This window comes from Myiozetetes cayanensis, unplaced genomic scaffold, assembly GCF_022539395.1.
Source record: "Myiozetetes cayanensis isolate MyiCay16 unplaced genomic scaffold, myiCay2020 scf5-8, whole genome shotgun sequence".
In the NCBI taxonomy this organism is placed as follows: Eukaryota; Metazoa; Chordata; class Aves; order Passeriformes; family Tyrannidae; genus Myiozetetes; species Myiozetetes cayanensis.
Window position 1 is genome coordinate 89,020,488 of NW_026087742.1, and position 22,717 is coordinate 89,043,204.

Genomic DNA, 22,717 nt, shown 5'->3' on the forward strand with positions numbered 1-22,717 from the left:
AAAATCACTGCACTTGTGGTAAAACATAATTTTGCTGCTGTAGCCTTGTAAGGTTGAGCACAGCTGGTGTTCTACCAGGAGAATAGGTCTTTATGAAACACAGCCTTGTTCCCTGCAGTAAGGTGAGCGTGCTGGTCATGCCTTCTGCCTCTGGCCCTCCTGCTGACCCCAGGTGTGCCATCCCTCCTGGATAAAGGGTCTCAGCTCTGCTGCACGGGCACATACTGCCTCCCAGCACCTGCAAGGAATTAAGGAGCATTAAAATACTCCCTGGAGCCGGTCGCTCATCATACAGTCGACACAAAAGCCCAAATTCCTTTCACATGAGAACACGGGTACATCTGCTTGCAATCATCTTCCTCCAGGCAGACAGCCTGATCAAGCAGAAATGTGATTCTCCACACTCAGTCCAAGGAGTGCTGGGTAGACGCCTACAGCCAAGGGGCTGGAATTTGGGAGAGTCAGAATAAACGCGCCTTTCACGCCCGGCATCCCCAGCAGTCCAGTGGCTCCTGCGCTCACAGCCTTGGTCACTTCTTGCTCTGCTTGCAGGAGGCAAGACATACTGAAATAAAGAGAAACTTGTTCTGTGGCAGGAAAGGTAATTTCTTCTGGCCAGACACTTTGGAAGGAGACAGGAAGCATATTACATTAAAGGTAAACTGATAAAATATTTGTCTGCTGGAAGAAGGGGAGGAATGTCAAAAACATGTCAGTGATCTTTAGAAAAAGTTATTGTGGTGTCTTACTCCTTCCCTGACAACAACTGTGGGGTGTCGTAAAGAAATGTTTAGCCTTCAGTGGTCTATAACCTCATGAAGGGCATTTTCCTTGCTGGAAGGATGCTATTTGTCCATCTGTGCACGTGTGTGTGCACACCAGGGTGTGGATGCCTCCTCTGTACCAGAGGAAATGGCTGAAAATATTAGAAGTGAGTGAACATAGAGGGGATACTAGCAGAGTCGCTGGAAATGCTGTTGTTTGTCTCTTAATTTTCTTTATTGCAGCTGACCAAAGGGAAAAAAGAAATCACTTTTTTAGTGGAAGGTGCAGTTTGTAGCACAGATGTGTTATGGTTTATGTACTTTTGTAGATTTGTCACATTCCGTGTTAAAACTTTCATGCTGCTACTCAAGAAGGCTGAAGAATTAATTCATAGATGCAATTAAGAACGCTATGTTTGGGCAATAAAGGGAGAGTATTTTTAACAAAAGCAAGCTTAACTATTGGGTTGTTCAGCTTCACTGTGATTACTGAAAGCAAGGTGAAGACAGTAGCCACAGTGTACTTTTAATCCTCAAATCTGATCATCAGTTAATATGTTTGTAAAGGCTTGGTTGTCCCACCTCCTCAGACTGGTTTTTACCAGCTCGTAGTCCAGATAGCCTGAGGACTTAAGCCAGGTTTGCAGAAGGCTTGGGCACAGCAATGCAATTGTAGCCTCAGTGCCCCAAAGGCATGGGTGTCCCAGCTCAGCACAGCATCCCTACAGCTGGACGGATTAAAATGCTCAGAAGTGACAATTCACCACATCCCTGCAGGAAAGTGCTGTGCTGCCAGGCTGGGCAGGAGGACCTGGGGCAAGGCAGCCTACTCTGTGTGTGCTCTTTGGAGGCATATGGTTAAATCAGGCATGAGCTTCTCCTAAACTCTTTGAACTGAACTCTTGCCAAGACCTGACAAGGTCTTGGTTTTCAGCTAAGCTGTATTCCTGGCCTCAAACAAGTGCCTAATAGAGAGGACAGCTCTCCAGAATAAGTCTTTGGGCATTTTTAGGAATCTATCTTGTTTAGGAAAGTCCTTAATATAAGGGTAAGGTGGAAGAACATCATCCCTTAACAAGTGCAGGGAACTGTGATGGACAGACAGTGTTTTAAAAAAATAAATTGGCATGCAGAGGTCTATTCACTAGTCTACATGTTTGACCACTGCAGTTTATTCACATACATTCACATATACATGCAGAGTTTTAAGGTGACTGTAGAATGATCTGTGCCAGTGCATGAAAATTCAAAGGGAAACATCTACCATTAAAAAACAATAGGAAAAAATATTTATTTAGCACAGGCTGAAATACAGAAATGTTTGCATGCTGTGTTTGGCTTGATTTGCTATAGGGAAGGCTTAATGACGTACTGAAGGGTTGTCTGTAAGAAACCGTGCGGGGTCTGCTGTTTTCTGGGGCTTCAATCCTGACTGTTCATTGGGTGTTGCAACACACTGACTCTCTGTAATAAATCCATTAGGGTATTATTTAAAGGCCTCACACTCAATGTATTTTTTTAATATGGCTTCATTCCCCAGTGAATGCTAATGCAGATATATGGAGATGAGAAGCTTTCTGGTGACAGACACAGATGGGATGCCTTTAAGGCTGCGTCAACGACCTCTGAAAATATTGATTGCCAAGTGTGGTTACTGAGAAAAGATGCTGAAGCCTTTGGAACAGAACAGTTAACAGAGCAAAAATCAAACCTGGATTTTCAGTTATAGGAGGGATAAGCCCTTATGTGAGTCCATCCCTATGGCAGTCAGCCAGTCTGATGGTTGGGTCTCAGTGTAGCTATAGGAAAATGCACGTCTGTGTTCCTTTGCTTTGTGGAGGCTGTCTGTGCAGAGAATATTCTTACCACTGATACAGACTTCATCCTCAGCAGGAGGCACAAGCCCAAGTCTTTAACTTCAGGAGTAAATGCAATTTGTCAGGCCCCACTCTTGCCCCTTGGTCTTTCTAATATGCTGCCCTACTGCCTTTTGCCTACTCTGCTGCCTACTTGCAGCTCCTCTGCTCCTCATAGTCTTAAGTCATCATCCTTTGTCAGGTATTGCCTGAAGCCACCGCCATGCAACTGATGGGAAAATGGTGATGGTTAGGTGGAAGGAAAGTTGGCTTGGATGGAATTTTGGAATAAATTTGGAGCAATCCATTTTATAGGTGATTTGTTAATGCACAAACTCTACACTACCACTTGTCTTTTCCTTCCTTTTATACCTGAGAGAGATGCATTGATTTTAAGGCTAGAAGACATCACTCTGGGCTGACCACCTGTATAACTCAGATCCTCTATCATCCTTGTATAAAGTCATGTTTCAGGATTAAGAAGAGTACCCGTGACAGAGACTGTCTGTTGTCAAGAACAAAAAATCCTCCCCTTGATTAAGAAATATCCACATAGTCCAAGACAATCCTTCAAAAGTTGTTTCCATGTTGACCAAGAAAAATATCTTACACCTTCCACATGTTTGTCAACACCCATCTGATCTTTTCCCTCAGAAGTTAGACTCTGAGCCCATTACACATGCAGTTAGGTTCTAAGTGCTCCAGAAGGGAGGCTCCTTCACTGCCTGTACTTGCATCACTCATGCACAAAATTCAAATATTAGTAAGCAAGATACATGTTTCATAACTATAATTGTTCTTATCTACATAGTCTGAGAATAGAAAAGGCATATCCAACATATTTCTACACAGAGAATGTGCTTAGATCTTTGATTAACATTCCTAGTTTGTATTGTTTATTTACATGTAACAGTTTAATTCTCTATAATGAAAGCTTATTTTTAAGTGAAAATATATGATGTTTAAGTGAAAACCAGAAATGGACATGAGAGAGACACCTCAGATGACATAAGAAGAGGTGGAATTTGTCCATAATGAAGCTAAAATGAAGGTATTCTCTCAACCTTTGTTTTAATCTGTTTCTTTTTTTAAGCCTTACCTGGAATTGTCTGTGCACTTGCAGGGAAATCGATCTGTGCCTTGGACAGTGGGATCTCTCCATGGCTAGGAGAGATTGATTGTTTCACACATTGAGATTGTAAGTTTGACAGGAACTCTATAGGAATGATGACAGCAGTGGAGATTTGAGGGATTTGGCTTCTTTACTAAAATACATACCTTACAACATATGTTCCTTTTTATCAGATAAAAATTCCTCTCTCCACTATGTATTCCTCTCTTCTTTCTGCTGTGTTTCTGTTTCTCTCTCCCTTCCCCTCCCCTCCTCTTCCCTTTCCTCCCTTCCCCTCCCCTCCTTCTTCTAAGTATGACTGATCTATGCTCCCCATTTTCTCCTCATTGAATAAAAAAAGGCAGAAAATTTCCTATCTGCTCCTATTTACTTCCTGCTGTCCAGGGAAGTGGTGGAGTCACCATCCAAGGAGGCTTTTAAAGGATGCATGGATTCGGCATTTAGGGACATGGTTTAGTGGTGTACTTGGCAGTGGGAGATTTGTCACTGGACTCCATGATCTTCAAGGTCTTTTCCTACCTAAATGGTTCATAGATTCTATCATGTTACAATCTCTGATTAACAAGCGATTATTAACAAGTGAAATTCAGGAAGAATTTCTTCATGGAAAGGTTTGTTAAGCACTGGAATGGACTGCCCAGGGAGGTGGTGGACTCACCATCCCTAGAGGTGTTCAAGAAATGACTGGACATGGCACTTAGTGCCATGGTGATCAGTCACATGTTGGGCTCAGTGATCTTGGAGGTATTTTCCAACATAAATGATTCTGTATGATTAGCAACAGCAGTTATATTTCAAGTTTCATGCTGTCCCTGCATCTGCATTAATCAACATGAAAATTAAAAGTTTTAGTGATCATCTTTAAGAAGATATTCCTAATCCAGTTATACTTTGAGTGAAAATAAACAATCTAATACCACTGTGTGGCCTCTCCTGATCTATGATATCGTCATTACTGTGCTTGTGACATTTCTGTAAGGTACAACAAGTCCTCAAATGTTTCTGTGTTTACTCACTGCTGTATGGATAAATACTAACCTGGACACATGTGAGAGAAAGAGATTGGTGTCACCAGAGAACCACTGTGCAATTACTGTGCTCAGGTCCTCCTCTTTCTGAAGCAGATTAACTTTCAGATTAAAGTGTATATCTAGTCTGGTCCAAAACAGAGTGATTTGACCAAAAATGGGGCTATCTTACCCACCAGGGCATTTTTGATAGTGAGGAAACAACATGCTGGAGATGGATGGCAGTATATTAACTCCTCTGTGCCACAGCCATTCTCCCTGGCAAGAGTTCTAGGGCATAAGAGCAATTATGGCAATGCTAGAGGAGCTCACAGGGACTTCAGTACAACAGTGTTTTGTGATATCCAGGCATAGCATGAGATAAATGTTACTCTGTAGGGCTCTTGTGATTAAAAATACATGTGTGCATGAATACTTGCAGGGTGTGTGCCTAAATGATCACAACAGGCAAAAAAATCTCCTCTCAAATTTCCATACCCTGCAGCCACCTGACTTTGAAGTCACTGGCATCCAAGGACAGCTGAGTGCAGTGGGGCTTCACGGGGGGAAAGATTAAAGATGTCATGATCTCTTACTCAGCAGCAGCAGCACGGAGAGAGTACAGAGAGTGCATTCTCCTGGAAACAAACCGAACTGTAAATCAGAGAGGTAATCCAACATCAGATGAGCAAAAGCTGGGCTTGTTCACAGACAGGGCTTAGGCAGGGCATTGGTGAAACTGGGAAGCACAGATATAAAGTGGAGGCAGCAGGAGCAGCCACGGAGCAGATCAAGAGAGGTGTAAGGTCACATGTGATAATGTCAGGAAGACAAGTGAGGTTTCTGCTCTGATAACCTGAGAATCGTGCTCTGAGCTGGGATGCTCTGCCTGTTATTAAGGCTCCCAAGGGCTTCTGTTTGACCTGAGGAGAGAGCAGTCACCTGCCCTCTGCTGCAGGTGACTCTTCCATATTTCGACTGTTTGGGCAGACGTTTTGCATGCCATGGGCCTGCCTGAGGCAGGCTGGCAATGTTGCTGAGAATTGTAGCCCATGCGATTCCTACCTGCCCGAGAAGGCAGGCAGGGGAAAGCAGATTGTTGTGTTTATGCTGAAAGTGCCTGAACATTGCTTCAGGCAATGTTCCAGCTCCTGTGCTTTGAAATGTGGGCTCCACACCGAGCCAGGGGTGGCAGCAGCTCTCTGGGATGCTCCTCTTTTCCTTCCCCATGAAAACGCACCCACATTCTCCCCTTTCAAATAAAAAAAATGTAGCTTTAAAGCACATGCTCAGTAGGCACACGCTGTGTCCCTGAAGGTCTCTGAGGCTCATGGCCATGCTGGTGAGATTGCAACGGAGATGTGCAGGGCATACCCTGCTGCCCAGGCTATCGTGCATTGCTGCAGGGTCCTGGGACTGAGGGGACTGAGGCACAGAGAGAGAAACCTTGAGTAGATCTATCACAGGTTAAACCTCTCACTGCCTCAAGCTCTTTGCTCCTCATCAAGCAAATTTTTATGCTGGTAAACTTACCTGCACACGCAGAAATCCATTCTGGAGCATGCCCAAATGCAGCCAGCATCTGAGTCACTGATAAGGGGTCATGAAGATATTGATTTGTCCTTCAGGGACCAGTTTTAGGCATTGCTCAAGCCTCAAACACAAAACGGGAGAAGGAAGAAATCAGGCGGGATGGGATTGGTGTGGAGTCAGATTGCCTCTCTCTCTCTCTGCAGTCACCTGCTCTGGGGACAGTGCTTGCCAAGTATCAAGTGAGCCCAACCCCTGGCTATTCCTCAGGGTGCAGTGGACACAATACCTCCCTCCAGCAAAAGGAGAAGTTCTGTTTCACCAGTTTCACCCCATTCCCACTCTGGCCATACTCTCCGACTGTCTTCTTATTTGGCTCTAGCTCTTTGAAACCACCTGCCTGAGCTATCACAGCTCACTAGTCCTGATGGTTACAAACCCAGCAGACTGAATTGGCTTCAAAATGTACTGGAGCTGGTAAGAGTAGAGAGAGGATGAGGTAGCAAGAGGCAAAGAGACCTCCCCATCTTAGTGGTAGCACCACATTGACTTCAGCTCTTAAGTATAAGGCAACAGGTATAGGAAACACAACCTGGTTTCCTGCCAACCTCGAACTGGTACTGGGTACTGAACTGTGGGTTGCAAAGGCTGGCTCCTATTTACAGAAGAAGAAACTCATCTGCCAAGAGGTTTAGGGCTGCAGGTGGCAAGAGAAGGTTTTTAGATATTTATATGAATAACGCCCACCCCACCAGAAAGCCCAGAGTTTTGGGGAAGGAACAGAAATATGTACAAACCACTAAGACAGCAATGATGTGTAGGAAAAGGGATGCTAAAACCAAATTGTTAAATTTAGGATTTTTGAGACTTTGCATTTCCTAATCTTTGAGTAGGTGCAGCCTGTTTGTTGGGTGGATTTCAGGCTTTTTTTCTTGTTGGTTTTTTTTGTTTGGTTGGTTGGGTTTTTGTTTTGGGGTTTGTTTTGTTGTTTGTTTGTTTTTGTTGTTGTTGTTGTTTTTGTTTTAAGAGTGTGTGTACATTCTGGATGTGAATAATAAAATAAGAGAATGACACAGGTAAAAAATAGCTCAGAAATAAGAGTTCAGAAAAAAATGTTTTGAAGCATAAAAAATGAGAATCCCAAGAGACAGTAGTAAAAGAAAGAATGATTTTAATGAATTCAAGGCATGATAAAAAGACAGGTATTAATGTACTACAGTCTCTCTCCATCTCCTTTCCTGTTAAATCTGGCAAACAGACTTGCTATATACTTCCAGGTTTATCCTAAAAGGATACTGGAGGCAGTGGAAGAGAAAAAGGAGAAGGATTTCTTAGAGAGAGAATGTTTTCATCCCTCTGTGGAAAGGAAGCAGCCATGATCAGACAACATTGCCAAACTAATCCGCTTCTCACTGTGCTTGTTACCAGAGTAATAGGGTTAATTCTGCAGCAAGGACAGCAAAATACTGTTATTAAACGAAGAGAGGAGGAAGGACAGACCAACAGACACTATTTCTTATTTGACAGGCTCAGACAGATGCTGCAAAAAATATCAGCAGTAGCCAAGCACACGGGAGAAAAAGAACACCAACATCTTTATTTTAAGCTGTTTTTTATGTAAAATATGAGGTCTAATATTTATTGCTAACATGAGCCAAACTAATGATGCAACCAGTTGAGATGCAATGGCAGAAATGTGTCCCAAACCTTGTGTCAAGGTCAAGGAGTCTCTCAAATAAACTTTGCCTAAAGAAAAAGTGTTTGCCCTGGCACTTGGGGCTGGTTCTATCACTGTCAGGACATGTCTAGAGCAGTGGAAGAAATAGGATGAAACTCAGAAATGTCAACTTACTGATGATTTAAATATTCTTCCTTCTGCTTGGAAGAAAAAAACTCTTGCAATTTTCTTGGAACAGGCTGCAGAAAACAATCTGGAGTGCCAAGTGCCTCTATCCTAAGGCTACAGAGCAGGCCAATATGTCTGGGAGATTTTGTAAAAATCCCATTAGCAGAAAGTAATAATTTTCTGGGTGTTGGGAGTGCTGTTCGATGCTGCCATGTTCTTGATCAAATGGATAATTTTATTGGATTGTAAAAATCTACATGTGCTTCTCCACAAAAGATGAAGTGTCATCTCCTGCAATCCCTGGACAACTTCCAATTTACCTATTTGCCTACTAAGTTATGATGATTATTTTATCATAAGTCTCCTATAATGAGACTTATGGGGGTGGTTCTTGGAAACCCAGCTTTTGAAGTCCTGTGATTATATAAGCATTTAATCTACAATGTATTTAAGAATGTTATTGTGTTGAAATGCTTGAAAACATGAAGCCTAATAAAGGAAGAAGGAAATAAGCCAAGATCAATCTTCCTAATGCATTTTTTTTGTGCTTGGAATTACTGAATATCCTTGAATAGCCATTACTGATACTATCTCTTACATTTTAATGAATAAAACACGGTTCTCTCAACAGCTACTGTGATGAGATGCAAAACCAGAGGAATCTTTTTTAACTAAATTTTAGGTAAAATTTGCAATAATAATAATAATAATTATAAAATTAAACACTTAAAAATTCAGGATGCTTTGAGGCAGAGATTTTCCCTCCCCACTCCCTAGTTGAACAGCCACACATACCCACATCACTTTAGGTACCTGCAGAAGCTGCTGGGCTTAATACCACTATACAGAAACTCAGAGATCACACAGATGAAATGGCATAGCCCAAGCAGTCACCAAACACACAGCAAGTTGCAGAGCTATTTAACAAACCGGCTGGAGTCTTCTGTGCTTATCCTGAAAATTATACACAAAGTTCTGCAGGCTCCAAAGACCAAGCTGGCCAGTAGCAGACTCAGCTATCAGAATTTCTCTGTCTTCAGTGATCTCCTTGCCTTGCTCCTGCCTGTAGTTTCTCAAGGTCAGGCTCAGAGTGGTTTCTGTTGGATTGCTCCCAGATTTTTACCTCAGGCTTGCAAGACCATAGTCCTCAGTCTAGCTCCATGCTGGGAATGTGATGAACCTGCCAGCTCCAGCAGCCTGGTATCCTGCCAGAGACATCCCTCCCATTCGTGGTCCCCATTATGCTATCAGGTTTGATGGAGTTTACACCATGTGTGAAGGGGCCCTGCTCATTCCAGAGCTGTCTGGGGAACAGTCCTGCTGACAGCATTAATTAACATCTTTCAATAAAATTTCGGCACCAAGAGTCTACTATTGTCACCAGTGGTGATGAAAGACATTTAACTGAATGACATCATTACTGCAGACTTGCTCACCTGGTGCCCTTGGGAATGCTGCCCAACCATCCTAGCAGAGAGCTCTAAGCACTGGCATGCCAGTGGAGGCAAACCAAGCCCTGAGACAAGCCTTAAACTCACCCATGTTTTAAAGAAAGCAATGCTACTGCTGAGAGATCCCAGGAAAACACTGCATTATCCAAGTTGCACACAGAGCGACTCTGTTTTTATGGCAAATAGCAGAGAGGGGTAGGTACCACAGGCATGTCAATACACTTGGATATCCACTTGGGGGTAAATAGCTCAAATAACAATGCAGTAGTTGCAAGCTCAGCAGAAAAAAATACGTCTTACTACAATACCAGGGAAACAGTGCCTTAGTCCTAAAAACAACCTGAAAGAAATAAAGATTGCTACTGGGAAAACAACAGTCACCTTTCACCCCTTCCTTTGAAAAGAAGTGGTGTTATATTTTTACACAACTTCTTTACTTTATGTCAAAAACTTCTGTCCCCTGAACTGAGAAAGTGACCTCTTCTGGGGAGACACTGCACTCAGTTTAAACCTGAGCATTATAGTCTTCTGTCAATCACTTCTTCCATCACTAGAGCAATGATTTTCTACGATAACCTTGTACTTGAGTCAATCCATTCTCTCGGTTTCACCAGATTGCATTTTATCCCAGCAGTTTCTTAAGTCATATATTTGGTATCCAGAGGAGGTTCTGTGCTTTGTATTCCATCAACCCAGAGGCAAAAATCACCTGAAGTTCTGCACAGCCCCAGCTCCCACACAAGGTTTGTTATAAACCACCCAGCTGAATGAAACATCCTTTGCCATCACCAGTATAGCAGTAAACCATGAATATTCATGAATTATTGCCCTGTTTTATGAATTATCTCCATCATAGCTTTTACATGTAGCCTTGCATATGTGCTTCACTTCTGTCCCTTCCAGCTATATTCTGAAAATACCTATCCAAAAACCTCAGGTGGTTTTTGCAAGCAGGCTGTCAGCGTTAAGCTGATGAAAGAGTGCACTGATTCAGAAGAAGGGGCGTTTGCTCCAACACACGGTGCTGTCTGCTGACACTTGGAGCATGGGGCTATAGGGAAAAATCACTTAGAAGCAATGACAGAAAAGACAAACTCATTTTGATTCACAGTTGTATCGGATTTGAGCCAGGATCCCAGCTTCCCATGGAAGTGCTTCCATCACAGGGATTTGGAAGGTGCTGCTTCCTCCTGCTTTGCCTCTGGGGAAAGATTTGACTCCTACAGAGAGCAAGAGGCACTTTGGCTTAAGCAACTGCATGGCTTTTTAAGCTGTTGCTGCTGCTGCTTCAGCTGGGATCACAGAATCACAACAATCATAGAATGGTTTGGATTGGAAGCAACATTAAAGAGGATCTTGTTTCAACCCCTCCCTGCCATGGGCAGGGAGACCTTCCCCTAGACCAGGTTGCTCAGAGCCCCATCCAACCTGTCCTTAAACACTTCCAGGGATGGGACATCCACAACTTCGCTGAGAAACCTGTTCCAGTGTCTCACCACACTCACAGTAAAGAATTTCTTCTTAATATCTAATCTAAATCTACTCGGTCTGAAGCCATTCCCCTTGTCCTGTCACTACATGCCCTTCTGACAAGTCCTTATATGAAAGATGAGCAGAGAGATTTCAGCATTAGCTCAAGGGTGCTGGGGAATGAAGGGCAGCAAGGGAAAAGCTTTGAGTGCAGGTCCAAGTAATTTTTTCACAAGGGGAAAGATCCACGGGGCAAACAGGAGCAGTTGCATGAAGCAGCATTCAGACTGAGGCTGGGGCACTGTTGAGGACCAGCCCATGCTGGTGATTCTTCTGCATTTTATGCTGAGTGATAAAGCCAGCCATGGGATCTGGTCCCACCCCCACAATTAGCTGTGTCTGAATAGCACTGACAGGTTACACATCTCATCACAGGGAGTTGCCACACCACTGCACAGCTCCCTCAGTGTGCACTCCTGTATCTGTATGTATACACACATACATATCCAATATACATATTTATATACAATTACAATATGTACAGTATGCAATGTGTGTGCGTGCGTGTGTGTGTGTATTCAACTGCAACTGATCTGTAACCAATCCTTGTATCATAAAGCCAAGGCCTCAGCACTTGCCAGATTTCTCACAAGTATTTTACAGAGAGAGCCCAGCTCTACCTTGTTCTACCCTGGCACAGGTTCAGCAGGAGGTGAGATGCTCGTAACAGTCTCCTGAGTGTTGTGGGTCTCTGCTGTGAGGGAAGAGAGAGGTTTGTGTCCAAGGATGGGTAAGGAATTCACTAGGAATTCATCTGGGGTGTTTCTGGCATCTGCAAGGGAAGGAACTGAAATATTTATTAACTGAGGAAAGGTTAAGTCTGAATTAGGGAAAGAGAGAGTAAGTTTAGGCACCAGTACAGTTATGAACCTCCTAAGCAAGGGCTTTCAGTTTGTGACTTTGCTTTTGGTCCCTGAGTTTTACAATATGCTAAAACTCTCTATATGCAGAAAAAGAAACCAAAATTATTTTTTTAAAGCTAATCAGTTAAAATGCATTGCACTTTTCTGAGGGCTTGGGCAACAGGAGGAATGGAGAGGGAAAAATCCCTGAACTAAGTCACCTTTCTTTGGTTCTGATTAGTTTTTCCGTCAGAACAATAGCTCCGTTTCCATCTGCTTTTACAAGGAACAGACAAACTGGGTTTATATAGAGAGCAATGTGAAACTACAGACTACAGTTATTTTTTTTTTTTTTTTAACTCCCCTGTCAGAAAAGCCAGCGTGAACCGCTGACGGCTCTTTACCATTCCCACTGGATTGATTACGTGTAACACCAAAGGCGCTGCTGGCAAGTGGCCGAGCACACGGGTGGGTGCCCGGTCTTGCCCAAACGAATTTCCCTGCACCTCTAAGCTCAGGGTGCACAATCCCACGGAAGTCCATGAAATCCCCCACCAGATGCCAGGGAACTGCCGTGGCCGGGAGCGCTCCCTCTGCACCCGCCTCTCCCCCCGGCCCGGCCGCCTCCCCGCCCCTCCTCGTGGCGTCGGGCCCCTTTCCTCCGCTCCGGCTCCTCCGCCCCTGCCTCCATCTCCATCCTCTCCGTGTCCTCCTGCACAGGTGGGTCTCCTCGCCTCGCCGCCCCAGCCGCGATGCCGCCGCGCCCCCGCGGGGCCCTGCCCGGGGCGCCCCTGCTCCTCCTCCTCCTCCTCCTCCTCATCCCGCTGCTCTGCGCGGCCCCTGGTGAGTGAGCGCGGCGTGCGGGATAAGGGACAGAGGGACGTCCTGGGGAGCGGGAAAAAGCCTTTTCCTGGCATTCCACGTGGGGTAGCACCTTCGGACGACCCAAAACTTGTGCAAGTTGGGCATCTTTTTTAAAAGGTTTGCCAGTGAACTAAAGCATTTCGGAGAAGCCGGGCGCTTGCAGGTCTCCTGTTGCGCTGTCGGACCGTGGGTTAATGCCTTGGGGATCAACAGGGTGACTGCTTCGATGCACTTCGAGGCAGACAGCCAGGCTGCCAGACAACTTTGGAGCAGTTAGCATGGCCCTCACCCAGTGACCAGGGTTTCGTGCTGCCTCAGATGCTGCTGCTGGCACCAGCTGTGGTTTTCTGATGAAAAATATAATTTACCTGGTGAAGAAGGCCAGTATCATGGTTATGTTGCCAAGAAGATCTGGGGAGGGGATGCTGGAATGTCAGAAGTTTCCCTGTAGTGTGTGTTGCACTCAAATGTGGAAAAAGGAGCAAAGTGAAGCACTGGGAGAAACTTGTCTCTTTTGCCTGTTGACCTGGAGCTATGACAAAAATAATTCTGGTATTTTTTGAGAAATAATCTTTATGTTGTTATTTCCTTCTCAGTAAATGTGTGTGCTTTATTTTTATTTGTCTAGATGTTCTGAGGGGAAATAAGCTTAAATTGATGCTTCAGAAACGAGAAGGTAAGTAATGAAGCAGCAAAATGCTTTCCTTTATTTTTCCTTTGAGTCATTTGCTGTCAGTCGAGGCTGCTGCTGTGGTGTCTCGGTACCTCCAGCCCAAGGAGAGCAGATGGAGCAGCAGGCTGCAAGCACACAGCCCCTTTCACTATGTACCACACCAAACCCTCCCACTTGGACAGAGCCTGTGCCTGCATGCCTGTTTGGGACCTGGTATGGGCAAGGCTCTGCTTACCACAGCCCACTCCCAAAACCGGGGTTCCCAGCCTCCCTTTTCCTCTGTGCAGTGCACAGCACCCACCTTTCCCAGTGTACACTTGGCAGACGTGGCATTTATCTCGTTCATTCTGGGAAGTCACAAGCTTTTCTGAGGAATTATAATGCATGGAAATTGTGCTGGCTCAGGCACAGAGAAGAAAATGTGCAAACCTGGCTTGCTTATGATGCCTTGACTTGTTCTTTTAGTCTTCTTGGCCCCACATGTGCTTCCTCTTTGGAAGACTGCTTTCTTACAGAAGAGATGATGGGCCCAGCAGTCAGATGCACAGAATGGCTTGCTGGTTGAGGGAAGGGTGTGGAAATCATGCCAACTGGAAACAAGCAGCACCGCAGCAGATGAAATATCCCAGAAGTTTTGATCACCTCCCCTCAGCCTTCTCTATTGCTGAACCAAAATATTTATACTGCCACAGAGGGGACTCTCATTTTCTGCAAGCCTGCCTGATTTCTCACTGTTTTTTTCTGGCACCACCTGCCCTAAAATATGTATCCCATCCACATCTTTTTCCTTGTGTGGGGGTTCTCTACATCACCATTCTGCAGTGTTTGTGTGCAGACAGGAGCCATCCACACCCTCTCTGCACCCCAGCAGCAGGCCACTTGTTTGCTCGGTTCCCCTGGGTCCTCCAAAGGGGAAACTTTTGGAGCAAGCAGACAACACGGTTTAGACCAGGAAGAACTGCAAAGCCTTGAAGGAGGGAACATGCATCCCCTCTAACTTCAGCCTTACTCCCCTTTTCTGGTTGGTTTCTGGAGTGAACAGGCCAAGAGCATGGTACTGCTTCCCTTGCTGGCAGTGTCCCTTGTGCGAGGCTTATTCATGGGACATTTGCTCAGCTGTCCCTCCTCCCAGTAATAACACCCAGCTCACCCTGGGTTATCAGTTTCCAGCTCATTCTCGCAGGACAGCCTACTGTTTCCCACTCTTCCTGCCACAACTCATCTATCACTTTTATCTCTTGAATCGCCTGCTCACTGCAGTCCTTTTTCTCCCTGAGAGTCTGACCAGCTCCTACTTCAAAGGTTTTCACATTTCCACTTGACTTCCCTCCCTGTCTGCCCCAGTCTCTTCCCTTGCAATCCCCAAAAATCCCCATCCACACCCATGTTCCTGATTTCCCCCTCATTCCAATGAACACTCTGAAGCCAAGACATTTCTCCTACTCCTCCAACTGTGTCTTGTCTCACAGGCAGATCAATACCAGGTTTTATCATTTCTGTGTGTGGCTGGGGGCTGGCCTGTCATAGAACCATAGAATTGCAAAGGCTGGAAAAGATCTGTAAGACCGAGTCCAACTATTTACCCAGCACAGCCATGTTCACTACTAAACCGTGTCCCCAAGTGCTACATCTACATGTTTTTTGAACACTTCCAGGGATGGTGATTCCACCACTTCCCTGGGCATCTTGGTCCAATGCCTGACCTTCCTTTCAGTGGAGGAATTTTTCCTAACATCCTGTATAAACCCTGCATTACTTGAGGCCATTTCTTCTTGTCCTGTTGTAGTCCTCACATCCATACCTTTTGGGGGTACATAAATTCCTCTAGCAGCCACAGCAAACCACCTGACTCTTAGATATGGAACAAGCCAGACAGGCGCATCTGGGTCTCCCTAGTTGAGGACATTCCCATGCACCTACCACGCAGTGTGCTATGAAAGCCTAATGGGCTTTTATTTTCAGGCACACAGGGCATTTAGTAGTACTCATTATTTCAAAGCTACTTTCTTACACAACAGATTTTAAAAATCTTTTCATGTGTGCCTCTCTTCACCCTGAAAAGTTAGCAGTGTTTCTCCAGCTTCCTCAGGTTTTTTAACTTCACCTGTCATCTCCTTTCCAATTTCTGCAACTGCAGCAGTTCTTCTGTTCTCTCCTCAAACACAAACACATTGTGTATATTCTCTTTGGGTGTATACATTTAAATTCCTCACTAAGCTGCTGTCTTTGAGCTCCAAACAGCTTTTTGAAAATCCAGGGGAATGAGGGTAGCTGAGAAATCCTATTACATCAGTGATTCCTGGGTTTATTACTGTACTCTGCTACAGTCATAGCACTGGCAAGCACAAAGGTGATGGCATGATGTGAGAAGCATTTTCTTACTTGCTGCAAGCAGTACACTTCAGGCTGACAAAAAATTTCCTGGCATGCCTTTTGTGGGGGGAATTAATTTCAGCCCCTGTTGCTGCAAAGCCTGAGGTGTCAGTGAAGGAAACGGCAGCCAAGGAGTTCCTGAGCAGCCTGAGACGCCAGAGGCGCCAGCTGTGGGACAGAAGCCAGCCTGATGTACAGCAGTGGTACCAGCAGTTCCTGTACCTGGGATTCGATGAGGCGGTGAGTATATGGAATGGTGAGCAGCATGGAGAAAAGAAGGCTCTGGGGAAACCTTATTGCGCTCTTTCAGCACTTACAGGGAGCTTATAAAAAAGAGGGAGAACAGATAGTGATAGGACGAGGAGGAATGGTTTTAAACTAAAAAAGAAGAGATTTAGATTAGATATTTGGAAGAAATTATTTACTCACAATTATTTTGTTACTTGTGCTGAGGCATGAGAGCAGGTTGCCCAGAGAAGTGGTAGCTGCCCTATCCTTCTAAGTGTTTAAGGCCAGGTTGGATGGAACTTTGAGCAATCTGGTGTAGTAGAAGGTGTCCCTGTCCACAGCACGGGGGTTGGAACTAGGTGATCTTTAATGTGCCTCCCAAGTCAAGCCTTTCTGTGTGGTCAGTGAGGCAAGTGAGGATGCCCAGCCATAGGGGCACCCAGGGAGAAGCTGCCCTGCTTCTGTACACAGAGACTGAGATTTCTTCTTTTGAAGTACCAAATGTCACACAGAAATATTAGCTCCTTACTTGTTAAAGATTTCTGCAAAATGTTATTAGCAGAAAAAGATTTTGTGTAGAGTTCCTGCCTGCTATCGGAGGTAAGCTTAATAAATTGCAATTGGACGCATGAACAAAGTCTGCTTTGAGAAATAAATGGCCAGACTCAAAGCAATCAATCGTGTTTCAGGAAATTAATTTGTCAGCCTCAACCTAATCAGCTTGCTTTTAAACACACTCAGAAATCCACACCACACTGCTTACGATTGCCATTCCTCGATGAAATCACACTGACATCACGTACCGAATGCACACATGTGCCTCCATGGTGTGGGCAGCTCCTGACCACCACCTACACCAGCAGCTGTGCACTGACTCTAATTACGAAAGGAAAACCATTTGATAATATTCAACCAACCTCCCTTCAAAAGAGGATACATTTTTTAAAAACAGTTAATTTGTAAAAACACTGGAGTGTAATCAAGCTCTGCACAGAGCTCTACTAAATAGATGCTGAAATAGGGCAAAAAAAAGTGCCTTTGGTTGCAGTCCCACATGTAGCATCATTTCTACTTTTAATAAGGGATAAAAATAGTTATAGATGTTGAATTCTTGGCTTCTGTCAGCTGCATGAGATTGCATTGGAACAGGCAAGCTAGAGTACATTTTAGACCTTCATGCTATGTGGATTGCTTAGAAGATGAATGCACTCATTTGCAAAGCTGTAACAATCAGAAAAATAATCCTTTGCTTGAGCTGAAATAATGAAGGGTATTTTTTTTAATTCTCCTGGACATTATGTGGATAGAAGTCACTTTTTAACAGCATGGCTATATCCCCCTCCATCAATAGGAATAGAAAAAAATTAGGAAAAGTGTTTTATACATCAGAAACTTAAGACTGGGGGCAAATACCAAAAGTAATAAAGACAAGCCATGCAGAAAAAGTGAATTCTCCTCAGAGTTCCTGTGTGTATTTCAAAAACTGAAATGAGGCCTGTTGAGGGATACAATGAATCCACTTAGTAGGTTTTCTTGAGTATTAAGACACAGTTTTAACAATGAAATAACTGTTTGTTCCAGCAAAGGACTTAAGTCATACTTATCCATTGTGTATTTTGCAAAACTTTCTTTTTTATTTTTCAAATCTCAGCCAAAAAATATTTCCAAAGAGTCATTCAGATGGAAAGGCTTTGGCTTGGCAAGTATTTGAGATCCTCACACACTGTTTTTCCTCTGCTGTTTTGCGCAGAATTGGACTGCTTATTGAATTTCCATAGCTAGAAGGCTGCACTGTACCTTCATTTTTACCCATGCAGGGTGGGCGTGAGAGATCACAGACAGAAAGCAAAAGCTTGTTGCACCCCAGTCATGGACATAACAACTAAAGGCATGGGACAACAGACAACTAAACCTTTAGATTTTTAAGTGCAAAACATTAAAATGGTTTTACACTCCACCAATGACAAGGTAATAGAGATATTAAAGATGCTTAGTGCACGTCTCAGTTGAAGGCATGCCCATGTGGCAGCACTTCAGAGTGGGCAGAGGGTGTAGGGGTGGGTGGCAGGTGGGGTTGGGCAGGACAATTCCTGCACTCGGGATCCTGATAATCCCATAGAGAAGGCAAAACGTCTCGAAACCTCTTAGATCTAAAGATTTAATTTATGAAAAACGTGCGAGGATCCAAATTTCTGAAAGCGGCTCTTGCACCACTTCTGTTTCATCTCATCATTGTAAAGTTTCAGGTTGGAAAGCAAATGTCCCCCCCTTTTTATTTTCTTTTCATTTTTGGCAGAAATTTGAAGATGACATCTCCTACTGGACAAACTTAGGGCGTGCTCGTAATGAATATTACGGTGGGTACTACCAGCACCACTACGATGAAGATTCTCCAATTGGCCCACGAAATCCACACAGCTTCAGGCACGGAGCAGGCGTCAACTACGACGATTACTAATGTCATTTACCTTACTATAGCTGGTGCCTGCAGGGCTGCACTGGGCAAAAGTGAGTCCTCCCTCGGTCAGAATGACCCCGCTTTCTTTCTATTCGTGTCAAACAGCAAGAGTAAAGGAACTGCCAGACTTTGATGAAAGCAATGTGACTTTAACTACCATTCCTTAGTAGTACACTATATATAAAGTGTTATAGAAATAAAGCTTTTTTTGATAAAATAAGCAGGTTGCCATTATTCAGTAGAGTTTGTAGCAGTAAGTTTAATTCCAACTGTATTACTACAGATTTCTTTGTAAAGGACACTTTCATTTGCTTTCCTACAATCAATTGCAAAATTACATTATATCATCTACTTTGGCATATAGAATACATAAGCCAGTATACTTATGATGTGCCTGCTCATTCAGATTTTTATCAACAAATAAATCCAATTATTCTTGGGAGAAAAGAAAAAAAATTCCTCTCAATTGAAGTGTTGCCTTGTTGCCTTCTCTGTTGTTTCCATACCTACTGCACCCAGCCTGTATGACCTGGCACTTCTACAGCTCCTGTTGGGTCAAGGACAGATATTCACAAAAGCTAAATTAAGTGCAGAGGAACTCGCCTACCTACAAAGCTTGTGAAAACATTCTCCAGGGAATGGGTTCAAGGCATGAACCTGACTTCAGAAGTAATTGCTGAGAGGCAGAGCATCTAACCTGAGTGGCCCCGACCCCTCCCAGGCACGATAACCTGAAGGTTATCTTTGGTGAATATTCCCCTTTTTGTTCATTCCACTTAGCGTCAAGCTTTCAGCTGAGCTCAAAACAACAAGCTAAGCTATTTAAAATGAAGTTAGTATCAGACAGCATCCAACACAATCTCCTGACATATTTTCCTACTGTGAAGTTCCCTCTACCCCCAATTCAAACTGGAATGTATGTGCATTAGTCCAAGTATCAAAATACATCAGACACTAGGTATCTGTCAAGGGGGGGTTGTTGGTGGCATCATGTATGTTAAGAACCCCAAAATACAACCAACTTTTGTACTACAGCAACGTCAGCCATTATTGTAGAAAAGCACTCATGGAGATCTAAGCCTAGGAGGGAGATTTCGGCTGTCAGGGCCTTCAGGAGGAGCTTGGCAGGGGAAAGCACTTCTGGTGCTTGACGAATGTAGAGGACTGGGAAGGGACAGGTGAGGCAGGCTGGCTCCACGACTTCTGGAATTGAAGAATCAGGATAAAGAGAGATGAAATGGTTTCCACCAACCACAGCAGTCAGAGAAGCCTGGGTGCTTTAGCTGTCATCTAAAGCTTACAAGAAATTTTCAAAGCATGGACCATGGCAACACTATTCTTTACACTTCGCTTCTTTCTTAACTCTATTTCCTAATCTTTCACTTAAAGCCCTCATTGTGTGATGGACTGGTGTCTAGGATAGGCAGCCCAGCACTATCCAGCTCCTTCCAGGAACGCTTCCAGGGAGATAGCTCTTTGCTGAGGGAGTCAAACGGAACAAACATATTAGTCACTTCTCTGCATGCACAAATATGTGCTAGCCTAAAACATGCTCCAAACCCTCAGCTTTCCCAAGGCTTGCTCTTAGCATCCTTGCCAGCTTAATTGGTTTAAACTGGTGTGTTTCCTTGGTAGAAGACCCTTTATTCCAAATACGGAATAATCCCATTCTGAGTCAAACACAGACTCTTTTGCACAGTTGGAAAACACCTATTCCTAGAAGAATACTTCTATTTTGCATCCTACCAAAAAAGTGCACTGAATTTGGCAACATTTGAAGCATGTTGATAATTTCCATCATTTCCCAGAATTTACAACAACTGGGAATTCAGAGCTGCTGAATAAGGAAGAATTTAAAAAGTGCTGAAAATGAAGTTCATCCCTCCCTAGACCTTTGTAAGTTGTGTCCATTGCTGCAGGCTGACTCAGTCTAGCAGTTTTCTGTGCCTTGTAGGCTCACAACCAAGTCTATGATCTCTATCTTCTGAATTCTCTAAGAAAAAAAATAATAATAATAAAAATATTTTCCATTATGTTGTGTTGTATGGTTAAGGACTGGGATAGAGTTAACTTTCTCCATAACAACACCTATGATGCCATGACTTAAGATTTGTGACTAAATGAGTGTAGGCAGAACATCAATGTTCTTGCTGCAGTTGAACAGTGCTTGCACAGCCTCTAGACTGCCCATCTCCCATGCTGTCCCCTAGCAGGCAGGCTGGAGGTGGGTGAGAGGTTGGGAGGGGGTGTGAGTGGGACAGCTGATCCAAAATGGCCAATTCTGTCTGATAGAATGACTTGCTCAACACTAGAAGCTGGGAAGAAGAATGAGGGGGTAGGGGTTTTGCCTTCCAGGGTAGCTACTGCTAAGGGACAGGGTGAGCAACAGTCCTGCTTAGGGGAGATGGTGAGTAGCCTTTGCACCACTTGCATTTTTTCCTTCTTTGTTTCACTCACTAAACTGCTCTTACCTCAACCCTCAAGTTTACTCATTTCTGATTTTCTAATTCTCTCCCATGTCCCACTGGGGTAGGGGGAGGGAATGGCTGTAAGGGTACTTCTCTGCTGGCTGGGGTTACCCACCACAAGGCAACAGCTCTGAGGAGAGGGCACCCTCCTTCCTACAGACAGGTGCACCTGGTTTGAAATGCAGCAGCTGCAATGACAAGAAAGCAAGCAAGGATGAGCCATCACAGGTTTGGGCAAAAGGAGGAAGACTATTGGGGAAAAAAAAAAAAATCATCAGATATGCATACAGTGCTTCAAAGTTAATTTTCTTTGACTATCCCAAAACAGACAAAAGCCGTGCTCCCCCTCCCAGCCTTTCCATTCTGCTGTGCAGACAGCACTTCAGCTCATCACCAACCCAGCCATCCCAGCACTGACATCATGTAACCTCTTTTCAACAAGACAGAAGAGCAGCAATTGTTCATTGTAACTCCCTACAGAAGAGGAACAGCTTGGCCATACTCCAGCACTTCATATTTCAAGACCCAATGCTGCTGATGCCCCCAATTTGTGGGTGTCAGCCAGGAGAATCCATCAGTCAGACTGACAGGGCAATCCCACCTTCTTTGCTGGCAATACCTGCCAGGTAACCCTTCTCCCAAAGCAAGGAAATATTACTGCTGTGTCCCCACAGCCACTCTCACACACTCCCCGAAGTCTAGACAGAGACCTTTCTCTCCAAATCCAGTGCTTCAGCAGTAACCTTAAATACTTCTTTTTAGTGGGGGGGACACAGACCTCCATTCCCTTTAAGTTCCTATTTGTAACATAAACATGTTGAGAATGGGGGATTGGGCACTTCTGTCCCAGGACCGTTTCCTGGCTGAAAGATGTAGCTTTCCTTGATCAAAACAGCATTGTCTACAGTGGGGTGGACAGAGCCCAGACTGCTGTGCTTGGCTTTGTCAGCACTTAAAGGCCACTGTTCCCGGTGGCTTCATGCTTTGGACCTTCCAGCTGCTTCAGCCATGGCACGGACCAAGGCATTCAGAGGATCCCCATCCTCGTCAAAGAGCATGTCAGAATCTAGGGAAAATATAGCAAGAATGTCCAAGCTGTTGCTTGTTCCAGGCTGTAAATGGCAACAAACCAAGGTGGACAAAAAGTTGCCACTTTGCTATTATCAAAAGGGCAATTGAGACAAGGAAAGGGACTGGGAAAAGAGAACCAGAATCTGATTTTTTTGCACGAAATATGAATTATTTTTTCAGCAAAACCTCCCTGTTGATGTGGAATTGCACTCAGGAACCTCCTGCCATACAGAAAGAGTCCTGCTTTGCTTCAGAGCTATTGCTGCTCTTCCTGGTAGCTCTAGGGAGTCAGGGATGCAAAGGAGGCATTCCCTTCTCCTGCCACTTGAGATCCCAGCACAGGGAAACATTCATAACAGAACAGCTATGTTCCCAGCAATTTCAGGGAAGGGATGTATGGTGGTTAGGGCTAGCAGGGTTGAGCACACAGTTCCATTGCTGTTAACAAAGCATCTTCTTCCTGTGGACAGGTGGCCTCTGATCAGCCCCTAACAACCTTCAAAGACCTCTTAGCCTCAGGTAGCATTAAACTCAATACTAATAAGGCTGCAGACTAGCTAAATGCATCAAACTAATCGAAGCCCCAATATGCTCTCTGTAGCCTGTTCTCTAAGACAATTATGC

At 44.3% G+C, this 22,717-nt stretch overlaps 1 protein-coding gene across 2 annotated transcripts; it reads left to right on the top strand.

The window, feature by feature from the left end:
* Positions 1-498: 498 nt before the first annotated feature.
* Positions 499-19,260, top strand: ECRG4 (ECRG4 augurin precursor). Of its 2 annotated transcripts, XM_050333852.1 has the most exons (5): positions 499-657; positions 12,679-12,801; positions 13,451-13,498; positions 15,951-16,108; positions 18,393-19,260. In XM_050333852.1, exons 2-5 carry the CDS (start codon positions 12,711-12,713, stop codon positions 18,552-18,554), a joined length of 459 nt encoding a protein of 152 aa, XP_050189809.1. In that variant the 5' UTR covers positions 499-657; positions 12,679-12,710; the 3' UTR covers positions 18,555-19,260. The 2 variants fall into 2 exon arrangements, with proteins under 2 accessions (XP_050189809.1, XP_050189810.1); XM_050333853.1 differs by lacking the exon at positions 499-657 and having other exon boundaries at positions 12,631-12,801.
* Positions 19,261-22,717: the final 3,457 nt, after the last annotated feature.